The 14,157-nt window shown below is 44.1% G+C and overlaps 1 protein-coding gene across 2 annotated transcripts; it reads left to right on the forward strand.

Moving 5' to 3' along the window:
• Positions 1 to 8,413: 8,413 nt before the first annotated feature.
• LOC311320458 (RNA-binding protein 4.1-like) lies at positions 8,414 to 12,814 on the forward strand. 2 transcript variants are annotated; one of them, XM_084452212.1, is made up of 7 exons: positions 8,414 to 8,444; positions 9,487 to 9,907; positions 10,018 to 10,644; positions 10,933 to 11,829; positions 12,095 to 12,157; positions 12,317 to 12,413; positions 12,621 to 12,814. In XM_084452212.1, exons 2-3 carry the CDS (start codon positions 9,499 to 9,501, stop codon positions 10,629 to 10,631), a joined length of 1,023 nt encoding a protein of 340 aa, XP_084308338.1. In that variant the 5' UTR covers positions 8,414 to 8,444; positions 9,487 to 9,498; the 3' UTR covers positions 10,632 to 10,644; positions 10,933 to 11,829; positions 12,095 to 12,157; positions 12,317 to 12,413; positions 12,621 to 12,814. The 2 variants fall into 2 exon arrangements, with proteins under 2 accessions (XP_084308338.1, XP_084308337.1); XM_084452211.1 differs by having other exon boundaries at positions 10,933 to 12,157.
• Positions 12,815 to 14,157: the final 1,343 nt, after the last annotated feature.

The following is a 14,157-nucleotide window of genomic DNA, read 5'->3' on the forward strand; positions in this document are numbered from 1 at the left end:
TGACAAAAACAGGTTAATATGCAAGCCGGTTTTCATTGCTAAATCAAAGCGGGGAGAGCCGGGAACGCGCGTCTACATTTCAGAGAAATGTGAACTTTTTCGTGGACGCGCGTCGGCCAGAGAAGCTCAACTGCGCAAGTCAAAAGTAACCGGAAATAGCCAAGTGACTACAAATCTAGCCAAGATGGCGCGGTTCAATAGGCCTTCACTTTAGATTTCGATTCCTGGGGGCTTGGTCTGAGTGGTGTGCAAACCGGAAAGAGGGAGAACAACCACGTGCACAGCCCATTGGTCAACGGGCGGAGCCACCAACACAAGGGGAATCCACAGGAACACAGATACAGAGAACAAACACTGCCACTGGGGGGCTGGGAGTGTTCCAGTAAAAGTATAGTTCTACAATTCTGCTTTTCAAATCAACAGTGTATATGTAAAACCTTCCTGGCTTGTTTAATCCTTGTTTTACATGTTAGGATTCCAGAGGTTAGTGTATATTCATTCAAAAAGAAATTACACATTTCTGCTTTCCGATTGCTATAAAGGAACATGCATCATGGGTGGGGGAAAACATGTTTACTGTACATTAGTTAAAGTTATCATTGTAGTGTGGATTAAAATGACAAGGAACGACTTTTGACATTTTTTTATAATTTTATAATCATCATTTCCATATAAACATCCATTTATTATCTCACATTTTCCTTTCTCTGCACTGTTTCTGTACATGTCCTGTGCCGCCCTGAAAAGCCAATCCCACGGTTTGAGAATCACTGCTGGAACCTCATCATAAATATAGCCTATTCTTTTTTTGTGAGGTGGGCAGGGGAAAAAGCCAGGGGTAATAGTTCTTTGAGGCTGGTTTCTTTGTATGATCCATCTGGCTTTGTTAAGTAAACAATCCAGTCTGTTCCAAACTATTGTGTATATGAGAGAGTGAATGAGTGAGTGAGTGAGTGAGTGTGTGTGTGTGTGTGTGAGAGAGAGAGAGAGAGAGAGAGAGAGAGAGAGACAGACAGTGAAAGGGATAGAGGTAGTTAGGCATGACACTGTAATGAAATCATTGTGTAATGTAACTATAAAACAAGCAGTAACATGTTATAGATATAGTTTTATGTCACTTACTTATACATTTTACAAGACAATAAGCTAGAAGGATAAAGAATGTGGTGTACAGACATAATTGGTGACTGCTCAGTTTTCACTCACCTGATTATTATATGACTTATTACAAGTCTAATTTGTAGAGCGAAATAATTACAACAAATTGTAATAACTCATATGGTCTCACCTCCATAAGAACCTGTCTACAAGCTCCACATGGCCCAACAAAACTGTCCTTGATGTCACTACATATAGAGAGAGAGAGAGAGAGAGAGATTGGCAATGACATAAGTAGGCTAGGGTGCCGTTTCAGATTTCTTTCGGATGTCTCACCATGTAACAGCGATGGCAGTGAACTGTCTGTGACCTTCTACTACTGCTCTCTGTATCGCTGTTCTCTCTGCACACGCTGTGAGCCCAAAAGAGGCATTTTCGACATTGCAACCTGTAACAAATATCCGTAAATAGAAATTAACCACTGCGTTGTGACTACAGAAATGACCTTGTCCACCTGGTATGGATTACCTGTGATTATAGCGCCATCTATTGTCAATATTGCAGCACCGACAGGGAAACTACTGTAGGGACAATACGCCATGTCCCTGGCTTCCTGGCACTTAGAAACAAGCTCCTTGATTTTCAATTTATCTGTAGATATAGAAAACAAATTAATCGCTTGTTGTAACAGTACGGGTGAGACATAGAATCAGCTTAAGCATGCATCAAAGCCAACGTGAAGACACTCAATAAACTTCACGTAGCCTATTATTCCACCGTCCATAACCCGCTCGAGTTCCTTGATTTACCTGCCATCTCACTTGTTTGTAGGCCTAAATGTAGTCCCGGGGAGGAAGATGGGATCAAATTGATGCCAAGTAGCCTACTGTCCGCGAGGGCCTAGTCGTAGTAGGAATTGGATATGTTTCTCTTCTAAAAAATAAAACGCATTCTTCTGAATTAGGCTATAGGCTAAACAGAACGATCATGTTCACAAATGTTAATAAATAAAATTACAATTGTCACGTTTTTTCTAACTCATTTAGGTGTTAATTTATTACTAGTTCATTCAGTTTTTCTCGCTCGTTTAGGCAGGACTTTGACGTGGAGGCGGGGTGCATGGGAAGGGGCGATTTGATTGGTCACTCGGACACGCGAGTGAGATTCACGTCATCAGGCACAGCTGTGATGAGCTCCCATCTTGTTTTTACACAGGTGTATCTATTCGTCTGACTGCATAGGATTCTATGCAGTAGAGCCAATCAGACTAATAGATACATACATACATACATACATACATACATACATACATACATACATACATACATACATACATACATACATACATACATACATACATACAGGCCATAAGGTAGATACAAGGTTAAAGTAAATACAACATTTTCAGAGGAGTTGCCATGTTCCGCAGTTGATTTGTACAACAGTCCAACGGCAGGCTGACCTGTGGAGGGAGCTAGAGAGCACCAGAAAAAAAATCCAGATACCTGTATCTCTAGTGAATGTAAACATTGACAATGTAGTTCATTTTGATGATAAACAGGGATCACACAGCATAAAAATATCAAAAGAACTACTTCTCAAATGAGAATGACTTTGTTATCACTCTTTTCTACACAAAGAGAAAACATTTGGGTCCTTCACACAGCCATGACTGGACATCACCTGCATTTCTCCCAGACACTACCACTTTGAAACATCAAAACAAAACAATATGTGGCTTAAAGGGGTTAGAAAGACATTTTGATTGTTGTGTGTTCTTGACTAAACCACATATTTTCACCTCGGACCAAAAATGTGAGTTTACAAAATAGCTTAATTAATGCTCGTAGCATCTTTAAACCATTTTTTGTGTAATTATGGGCCGAGCAGCTCAGCTGCCTGTCCGTCTTGTATTTGCTAAAATTCTAAATCTCCTTCTTCTTCCTAGGAAGTCTGACTTTCCATGCATGAATGCGTCTAAAGTTTAAAACATTGAATTAATAGCCTACCAAATTAATACCAAATCAGCTGTACGGCTATCACTTTACAACCACCAACAAAACGTAGGCAGAAACATCCTTATGCTTTAAGATGGCAAGAATTGAGGTCCATCACTCCGTTTTTCTCAAAAACTGTAAAACCTATCAAACCCTTCCTCCCACATTTTTGGGTCAATTGACACATTTGCTCTCTGCATAATCAGACTGTCCTCCACAAACCATCCTCCAGATTCTTAAAAGGCCAAGCAAAGGCCAAACTGCCAGTTCCCTCCCTGGTCTGTAACCTGGTCTTTCCTGTCTGCTGGGTTGCCATCTATGGCCTCTTACTTGGCAGGTAGTTCAACAAGATCATGAATCGCCCTTGTTGTCTAAGGTTGTGAAATCAAGCCCTAAGTGATGCAGAATAGACATGCTAATGCAAGACACATGATTTTAAAGATATTTTTAATTCTCATTTGTCTTCTTCCTCCTCCTCCTCCTGAACCACAATTCAAAAGCAATTGCTGATTTTCATTGATTCATTTTCATTACATTTTTATTTATTATTACTTTTGTCAGTTTCAAGTTATTTCAGTGACCATTGTGGGTTTTTCTTTCTTTAACCGAAGGGTACCGACAATTTTGTCCACTTCTGTATTTTGGGAATGCAGCAAGCACAAACCTTCGGTGGAGCACTAAACCGTTTTATTGGTTGGTTACTTTTTCATTTTCTATTGGATTGCTCACCTGAACACCCGATGACATAACAGCCTACAGTACATAGAGACAGCAGACTGAGTGAAACTTTAGACAAAGCAAGGGATTTTACAAATGATTTACAAAGAACACAATTGCACTATAAACACATTACACATTTAATAATGAGGCTACATGACAACTCACACATTGCCATAAAGTGAATATCATGACAAATTGAATAAACTGAAAACGCTGTATTATTAAATGTGTTTTATTATCCAGTATTTAGTAGCACTAGCAATAGGGCACACTTGTGTAGAGAATGTGCCAAAAAAGGATAAAGGATGTAGCTACCCATAGATCTGGTATTTCGGGCCTGACTTTGGGCTACTACAGTACTCCCCCTACATGTAAGAATTTGAACAGGTTATGTTGACCCAGACCTGTGTATGGGGCTGCATTCTGAACTGCATACTTCTACCTTTTACTACCAGTACATACTCCAGCTGTCCCTAGAAAGTACATACTTTGCACGCAGTATGCATCCAATTGGGACATACTACCTTGTCATAACATTGCACCTTGAAATTTGACCACATCCGTCACTGTCCATGAAGCGACATTGGTCCACAGCTGGGATTCATCAAAATGCCTCCTGCGTGACTTGCACATGTGACATAATTTCAGCTGAGCACAGGAGTGTGGGTCAGTATAGCCAGAAAAGTGTGTTGGCTTGCACACTGAAAAATACGACCGAATGTAGTAGGATGTCCTGGTATTTTTTTTTGCCATACTGCATATGGCATACTATGTATTGAGACATACTACATCAATTTTTGGCATACTATATAGTATGGAAGTACACGATCTAGAACGCAGCCTAGGAGTTTCCCTGGGGTAAACCAAGTTATGTCAGTTAAAACACTAAAGAGCCGTCAGGCCTCCTCAGCAGTTCCATATGACCTGTCGTGACCCGAGGGAAACAAATGATGTCCCCTGAAGGCGTGTGAAGACTTCACACACATGTAGATGAGGTAGAGCCCCCCGCAGACTAACGTTGCACCCGCTAACAACCAGTACAGGCAGGTGAACCAGAACGCAAACAAGTACACCGTTTTCTGGCAGTAGCGTTCTCCATTGGGGGAGTCATAGTTGGGAGGATATATGGAATACACCCACACGGTTCCTAGAGACAGACACAGAAATAGGAAATACAAAGTAAGAGCATACTATTGGTAATGGCTGCCCCAGATAGTTTGGTAACTTCCTGCATCCTCCTGTATCTGTCCAACAAGTTGCACCCCGTGATTGCATCTTTTCCTGTTTCTATGAGGTAATCCACCATGAGTTTCACAAATGCAGAAACACACACGCACGCACACACACACACACACACACACACCTGCGATGAGCCAGCAGACGTTGAAGAAATGGCGGAGGGGGAGGCAGACCAAACACACGGTGGTGAGGCGGCCCTCCGGCAGTGTGCCCTTGACGTAGACCATCAGCAGGGAGACGATGGACGACGTGCTGATGACCAGGAGGTAGACGGGGATGTAAGGCTTCAGGGGGCAGCTGGTCAGATGCATGGCCCCTACAGTCAGGGAGACATGGGAGATGAGTAGGTTGTAGGTGCCATTATGCACTGAATATACAGTAAAACCCTTCTGAGAGAAGATGCCTTTACGATATATTTCTACTAACACTTAGCTGAAAATACTGTGTGATATAGAGAATACATTCTTCAGATTACAGTTTCCTCCAAGGATTTTCTCTCAACAGCTCTCTCATCAGATTAGTAGAACACAGACATTATGTTTGCAATGAGATAGACCACTTAATCAGAACTACAGTACATACCTATTCCAAGAGCTGCTATCAAAACCATCCAAATGATGATATTCACCACAACTGTACAGTGAGCGAGTAAGAGAATAAAAGAGAGCGAGAGAGAGAGAGAGACTGACCACAAGCTAGAATACACAGTATATTGACAACAACAACAACAACAACAACAATAACAGTACAGTGTATTGTGATATTAAGTGAGATTAAGTACCTACTATTGCTGTAAGTGCAGGACTGTCTGTCTGATTCATCTTTGTGACTCGTTAATGCCTATAAAATGGAGGAGAAGATGAACAAGGATGATGTTTTCAGTCATGTCAATGCACAGTCAACATGCACTCTCAAGAACAACTGTTATTTTTTTACTGAAGAATTTAGATGAGAAAAAAGTGCTAAGAATAGTACAGAAATGTCAAATTCATTACAACACAATTCAGAACATAAAAACACGACTTACATGTGTACATAATATATAAATATTCATAACAGTAGCCTATTGTATGTCTTACTTGTCTCAATCTCGTGCCAGGAATGATTCTTCCAAGCGTGAGCTCAATTTAGTGCATGCATGTGTGTGTGTGTGTGTGTGTGTGTGTTTGTGTGCTTGTGTGGCTACAAAGTTTGCATCATCCTGCGTCAAGTTTGAAGACACTGTTTTTGAGATAAGATGTTTTGACATGCCCCACAAGGCATGGCTTTCAACACTACTAGTATTTCCTGATCCAGATGTCTGTAAAATCCTCCGGTAACAAACACTTTATAACTAGAGCTGATATCCTCAATCTGACACCAGAAAGTATTTTACAGGGTATGTTGCTCTGATGTTTGGGATATCTTACTCAATCATTGACATACTGTTGCTGATCAACTCTGTATCACATAACACCAAAGAGGCCATACACTCATTTAGTGATTTTATTCACAACCAAGTTGAATTGGTTAATTTCACTCCTATTAATTCCTCCCACCTTTCGGTAGCATAGCTGGCTAAAGCCTTGTTTATGAGAGGCGGTCATGAGTTGGCAAGTCAGAGTACTCGAGATCGAACCCAGCATGGACAAGTGAGTAGAAGGGAGGAGCAACGCAGCAGTGACACCTGTTTCACATGCACACACCTGTTACACGTGCACACAAGCTTCAAACAGATACAAAGTGAAAAACATTTTTCACTTTTTATCTATAGTACGTTTACATTAGTAAAGAGACTTCAAGGGTGAGGCAAGGCAAGTATAGCACATTTCAGCAACAAGGCAATTCAAAGTGCTTTACATGAGACATTAAAAGCATCAAGACAAAGTGCAAGAACACATTATAAAAGGACGTTAAATACAAAATGCAGGAAAAATAAAATACAAGAGTAAAAGTTACAGTGCAGTGTATGAAAAAATAATTATTTGATTTAATAAATAATAAAAAAAAGACTGACTTCACAAAGTAATCCACCGGTTTCATAAAACTGTACAAGAGAGCCAACACAGGTGCACCAATGTGGCAGACAAGAATGCAAACAGATATATGGTCCTGTCACAGTAGGGTACCATGGTCAAAGGCTGGTAGTGGCCCACGGTCATTGTCATTCACATTGATCAGGGTCTTGTGGTTTCCATCAGTCAGGCTCTGTGTGTGGTCAGAGTGTGGGTGTGGTTCAGGGTGGTCACAGTGAGGTTGTCATTGAGGATGGTCAGGGTCTGGGTGTGGTTGTTATTCTCGCTGGTGAGGTTGTAGTTTAGTACAGAGAGGCTGTGGCTGTAGTTTTCAAAGTACAGTTGTAGTTTATGTTTCTGGCTGTAGTTGGGGGGGACTGCCTGGACACAAAAAGACATGAATGAAATGACTGAATGACAAAATGAATGGAAGGATGAATGAATGATAACACACCGAAATCCACCATCACCTGATGGTGAGAGACAGACTTCATTCGAGTAGCAACATCTACAACAAATATGATGGAGATAGAGAAACGAAACTGGTACAGAGTTTTGTCACAGTACTCAGTGTCGTTCCTGTTGTAGTCGGGTGGAAAGACAGAGAACATGTCATGATACCACTGCCTGAGACAAAATGGTTGGAAATATGAAATCCACTCATTGTTCTAAAAGGAGCATATATTTTTAAGGGGATATCCATCTCACCAGCAAAGAAGCAGCAGAGTATCACGCATATTATCTTCCGCAGCCGACCATAAACAACAAGACCAAGCCCACAAAGGTCATTATGACTAAATAATTCTTATTAATCATGTTGTACTGCCACTTAACTGGTAAAGTAACACATTTTCAATGATCAAACAAGAGAATGATCAAAAAAGATAAACAGAGAAAAGGAGAGAAAATGACAGACAGGGGTTGTAAAGTTAAGACTTTTGACAGTCATGGCAATGGTATTTAATTATTTTGTTTTTTTCTAATAGACTGTGGGAGTTCCTCGGAGTCATCAGAATTAACGCACGCACACACACACACACACACACACACACACACACACACACACACACACACACACACACACACACACACACACACACACACACACACACACATAAAGATCAATTTTCTTTTGCCACACAAACGCATGTCAATAATGCAAAGTATATTGTGCAATTGCATAGTATGCATGTCGCTAGCTTTTATTTGATCAATGCAGTTTAATCACCACGCCCACGCTTGTCGATTTGTCCTATGAAACAATGGCAAGTCATCAGCCGTTGGGTCTATTGGTTTAACCGACAGTGTAATTCACCAATCAAACGCTGGTCTAGAACGTGACGAGATTTCCGGGAGCGTCAGATTTCAGAGGCTCCGTCCGAAGTCGAAGTGCGAGGTGAGAAACTGTCTACCTTTACCATTTAGCGAAACTAGATGCTTAGTCTATCGGCAGATTAATGTACCGAGGCTGTTTTACGATATTAACGTCACCTCTCAGTTCGAGTTGTATAATCTGATTCAATGAGCCAGCATAGGTTAGCCACTCAAATTGAATGCGAGCTAACTAGCTAGTATTAGCCACAAGCTAACGCTGGCTATCATAGCTAGGCCTGCTAGAAAACAGGCGGAAGTGTTTTCCTACTAACCGGAGGAACGGGAGTATCGTTAACGACGTTGGCTTCACCACACTCCAAGTTACGCTTTTCTAACTAGAATCTTAACTATTAGGGTTTTGAACACTTTATGCGTCGCTAGCCAGGCCTGTGTTCCCGGTTGCACATTGATGTTGCAACTAAGCCAACTGGCCAGCTATTTGTGGTGGTGATGATGCGTTAGTAGTATTTGCAAACTTTCCCAGTCAATCAATCAATCAGTCAAAGCTTTATTTGTATAGCGCATTTCATACCCAGAGGGAACACAATGCGCTTTACAGAGAACAAGGAAGGTGGGCATACGACCCACCCCTACATATTCCAGAGGGAAGTAAAAAACCAGTATCACCCGGGGGCCAGATAAGTGAGCTGTAAAAATTCTTCCCTGACCCCTCTCAACAAGGCGATCGAGCAAGCTCCTGGAGTTTTTTTGTCTACTGGCTAAGAACATTTATAAAGCAGTACATTACATTAAATTACATTTTCAGAGTAAGGCTAAAAACATCATAGGAGAGACATGGCAAACACTGGTGTATGTGTGTGCGTGAATGTGCCTGGGCCCAGATAGAGGCAGGGGGAGGGGTAGGGAGGGGGTAGGAATGGGAAACGACCCGGGTGAGGGGAGGGGGATCTGAGCCCAGGACTGGTGTGTGTGTGAGTGTGCCTGGGTCCAGGTAGAGGCAGGGGTCAGGGGTAGGGTGGGGGTATGAAAAGGAAACAGTGAGTCACACAGCTAAAATTAGCAACTAATTTGGATTATGTGTGTATTGATTCACCTTCAATTAGGCTCAAGTAAAGATGGTGAAGATATTCATTGGAAACCTCGCCCAGGAGGCGGAGAAGGATGAAATCGAGGCTCTCTTTACAGAATATGGCACTGTGACTGAATGTGCCAAGTACAAGAATTATGCCTTTGTCCACATGGACGACCGCAAGTCTGCCACCAAAGCGATCCGGAGCTTGCACCTTCACAAGCTGCACGGCAGGCCCATCAACGTGGAGCCCAGCAGGGGGAAGAACCAGGCCCCCGTCAAACTTCACGTGGCCAATGTGGAGAAGGGCTTCGACGACGAGCTCCGCGCTCTGTTCGAGGAGTACGGCACTGTCACGGAGTGCGCCATCGTCAAGAACTTTGCCTTCGTGCACATGGCAAACTCTGACGAGGCCATGGACGCCATAAAGGGCCTGGACAACGCAGAATTCCAGGGTGAGTAAAATGCCCCTTATCTCTGTGCGGAATCGTATTTTTGAGAGGTTTCTTTTCAATTAGAGCACTCGCCCCAGTGTGTGGTTGATAATAAAGGTTCTCCTCCCCAGGGAAACGTATTCACGTTCAGATATCAAAGAGCAGATCCAGGGGTGAGGAGGAAGACTACCCGCCCCCGCCAGAGAGAGCCGGTTACTGGCCTCCCCGCTTCCCTGGTGAGAGGCCCGAGCCCCCTTACCGAGGCCGCATGGGCTACCCTGGTCCCCCGCCACCGCCACCCCCTCCCCTCAGGAGGTCTATGTATGCAGAGCGACCCTACGAGCGCGAGAGGGATAGCTACGGGGTGGTGGATTACTACGAGAAATACAGAGCTCGCCCGTACGGCGTCGCGGCCTACGACAATAGGCGGCTCGGATCCATTCCCCCTCCTCCTCCCCCCCCACCCTCTGCCCTCGTCAGGGAGCGCCTTGCCGCGTCCGCTGCCCTCGACCCGTACGAGCGTCGCCCCCTGCCCCCGCCCCCTCCGTCCTCGTACTACGCCCGGGACCGCAGTCCCATCAGGAGAGCCCCCCCTCCCCCTGTGTCCTCGGCAGGTAACGGCTATGCGTATGAGCGGTCCCGGCTGTCCCCGGTGTCCAGGGTTCCGGTGTACGGAGCGCCCCACCCCAGGGACCCCTATACGGCGGACAGGGTGCCTCCGCCTCCACCCCGCTACACCTACTAGACAGACACATAAGGTGAGACATGAGAGGCAGGGCAGCTCATCACTCTAATCCAGCCTGCCTATTTACCGTAGCTCCAAGTGCACCTCAGGCAGGCTCTGAGGCCCAAATTTAGGTCGTTAGGAAATTGAGTCTTTGCATCAGCTCCATTAACTCAATGTTTATATACTCGCTTCATCAGCTAAAGATTCGAGATTAATGTAAAATCGCTAGTTAGATATGCCTTCTTGAATTCTGGACGTTTTGATAAAGCCCTCGCGCGAGTAAAATGCGCTTGACTTGTGTGATTTGCTCTCTTTCCAGGTTTAGAATATCTGACAAGATCGTCGTCGTCTCCTGATGCACGTGGCGCTATACCCCCCCCTCTCTCGTCAGTGGCGGATTGCGTTGCGCTCGCCTGTGACTTACTGGAAGATACTGTATTGCGGGAACCGTACAAAAAAAAAAACAACAAAAAAACGCTTTTTATGTCTTCGGTTTCGTCTTTTTGCTTGAACTGGTTTTCCTTTTTGTTCTGCTTTTCCTTGTTCAGATTTTGGACTGTTTGGAGCTTAGGTTTATGCCTGATGTTGAGAAGTCTATTTCAGTTTCACACAATACTGTTAACGGCCAAAAATACTATGACTCTCCTGACCTTTCCCCCTCTCTATATACAAACTTCTACAGCTGTGACATATGTACAAGGGAATAGTTGGGCTACTTTGTGTGATTTGATCAACAAAATAGGTTTTTCAGTTGGCAATGAATAGCGTTAGTGAAATAAATCACACAATGACTAGTGTAATTAGTCTAACAATGTTAGTGTAAAACCGCTTTCACTTGTTCAGACCTGGGTGTGGAGTGTGTTTAACGATTTTCAAGATTTGCGACGCATTGTTATAGTAAACCAAAACAGCAGTGTAATTTTATTTGTCTAATTTTGTGTTAAATTATCTTGCGATTATACATGCCCTAAAGCAGCGCTTGTATGATTTCATTTTCTTTACATTATGCTTTTGATTTTCAATTTTTTTAATAAACAGATTTGATCTGAGTCGCCGCTTTTAACTCTCAAATGTTTCCTTGTTAGGTTTGTTTGCATCTTTAGGATAATTCGTCTGCAGGAAGAGCCAGAATGAACGACACCTACAACTCAGACCAAACGCAGTCAGGCAGTTCTATTTTCCACAATGCCGCTCTCAATGTTAAATCATTCTCAAAGTAACTATGATCAAGAAATTGCTATAATAGTCCATTGGCCATCGTAAAATAAAAATTTCTCTTGCGACTTCTAATCTAAAGCGCTTAAAAGCACAGTTTCCATCTGAGTCGTTGCATTCACACCACACATCACTCTTCACTTTCACTATTGTTTAATTTAGAATTTTATATACGACTGTCCTAAAATGTGATTATATAATGTGTTTCTCCATACATAATCTCTGGAATTGAACCATGGTATTCTTAGCTCTTGTGCTCTTTGTAGGTGGTTAGAACCCTGATCTGTGGATAGGTGTCACGGACGCTGCAGGAGACGAGACGCACCACGGTATGTTCACTGCCTTCCATGACTTAACGACTAACATGCTGTACAGTTGATTAAATATTGGATAGTCTCATGATGAAGTAAATATAATTATTGGCTAATGGTATCAACTTTGTCTCTCTGTCTCTCTCGACTCCATTCCATTCTGCTCTACACTTGCAGGAGTGTCACTGTTCCTCAGAGGTCTACGCAGTGGTCAGTGCGACCCACCCCCGCCCCTTGGGTTCAGGAATGCAGGAGCCGGTGTTCCAGTGTTGAGGTGAGGCATTATGGGGTGTTTATGGTCACATTTTGAGGAAGTGTGCCTGTGATGACCCTCACTGGTACTGTGGTCACCTCCACCCTGTGTCCTTGGAATTCTATCCATTGCTCTATGTTACACAATTGTACTATTGTTCCCTGTCTCTTCAAATTAAAAAAAACTGTGAAAGACGCAAATATTAAAGTGTCATCTTTTTTTCTGTAGGAATAGATCAAGCTGTTCGAGGCTCAAGAGGATACTATGTCTGCTGGCCAGATGGTTCATCAGCTGAAGAATGTCACGATTGCTGATCACACCCATACTCTACTTACATTTCAAGTCTTTGTTAAGAAATACGTGTTTCAAAAATGTAGGGAAAAGTCAAGAATTTAACAAAGTATTTCAAATAAAGGCATGAACTCTTTTATTGAATAACAATATTTTTTGTATTGATTTCTGAGCTTTGGATGTGTTGTTCTCGAGAGGGATAGTGTGCAACAAAGCTGTGTCTGCCTGATTGCAATATGATTATTGTAATGTCAAAGTTATGATTATGATGTTCCAAAGCCAAAAGAGGACTCTGAAGTCCCCATCAATGCATTGATCATTAGAATTAGAATTCTGCTATAGCACTCTGGTTTTGAGTGACTGTTTGATGATGTCATAGAGCAATAGAATACTCTGGAACCATACACACATTGGTGGAATAGGAAGAGCGTCATTTGTGTCTGTCAGACCATGAGGAACTTCAGAGGGAAAACATCTGACCGGCTAGACAATAGTAGGTTCACACAGATGAGTTCTTGAGGGACCATGAATCACAACGCTGTGAGCCTGCTGGCGCTCCTGTCATGGATGTTGTCTGGAGCCTGTTCTGCTGAGGCCCCTGTGGTTGACTGTGGTAGTAAGCATGTCTGTTATGTGGCCCTTCTGAGCCTCAACCCTGCAATTCTGGTCTGCCCTGGTGCTTCCCAGCACCCCTGGATCAACTGGACCTTCCAGGGCGTCACTGGCGCAGCATACAGCTCACCTATAATTATTCAGACCAGCAGAGCGCCCTCCAGTGGACAAATCATGAACACCAACCAAGGGAGTGGAGCCAACCTCACCTCAGTCATACCTGAAGAGGACTTGTCAGCTAACGGGCTAGGCTTGGTTCCGAAGACAGCCAAGTCATTCAGGTACGGAGATAATTTACCGAGGCGGGCTCTGGGTTTTCATTCCAACGTTCGGTATGGAGCGACGGTTAGCTCCGAGGCAGGACGGGTTCAGGTGCTCCAGTCTCCTCCAGAGCCCAGTCAGGCCAGACCCCTCAGGCTGCTGCCTCCCCCCTTCAGGCAGAGGAACTACCTCGCCTCCCGGATGAAGATACTCCCCGGCGGACCCTCCCCTGCCTCGCCCTCCTCCGAGCCTCTAACCTCCTCACGGCTCCAAACCTCCACCGCCCAGAACCGCTTTGACGAGCTGCAGTCCCGCCTCAGGGGTGGAGGACAGGACCTGGTATTCGCCGAGACGCGGGTCTACGACACGGGGCTCTACACCTGCCGAGCAGGCGGCCGGACCCTGGCTCGCCTGGAGGTGGAGGTCCAGGATGTGGGACGCCTGCGGCTGTCGCACGCCGGCCATGGGCCCTCACCCCGGGGGAACCTGACGGTGCGGCTGGGGAGCGAGGCGGAGGTGTTCACGCTGTGGGGCGCCTGGCAGCGCTGTAACCGCTGCGGGGCGCCAGGAGAGAGGAAGAGAGTGGGGTGAGTTCATAGGG

This window comes from Borostomias antarcticus, assembly GCF_949987555.1.
Source record: "Borostomias antarcticus genome assembly, chromosome: 17".
Lineage (NCBI taxonomy): Eukaryota > Metazoa > Chordata > Actinopteri > Stomiiformes > Stomiidae > Borostomias > Borostomias antarcticus.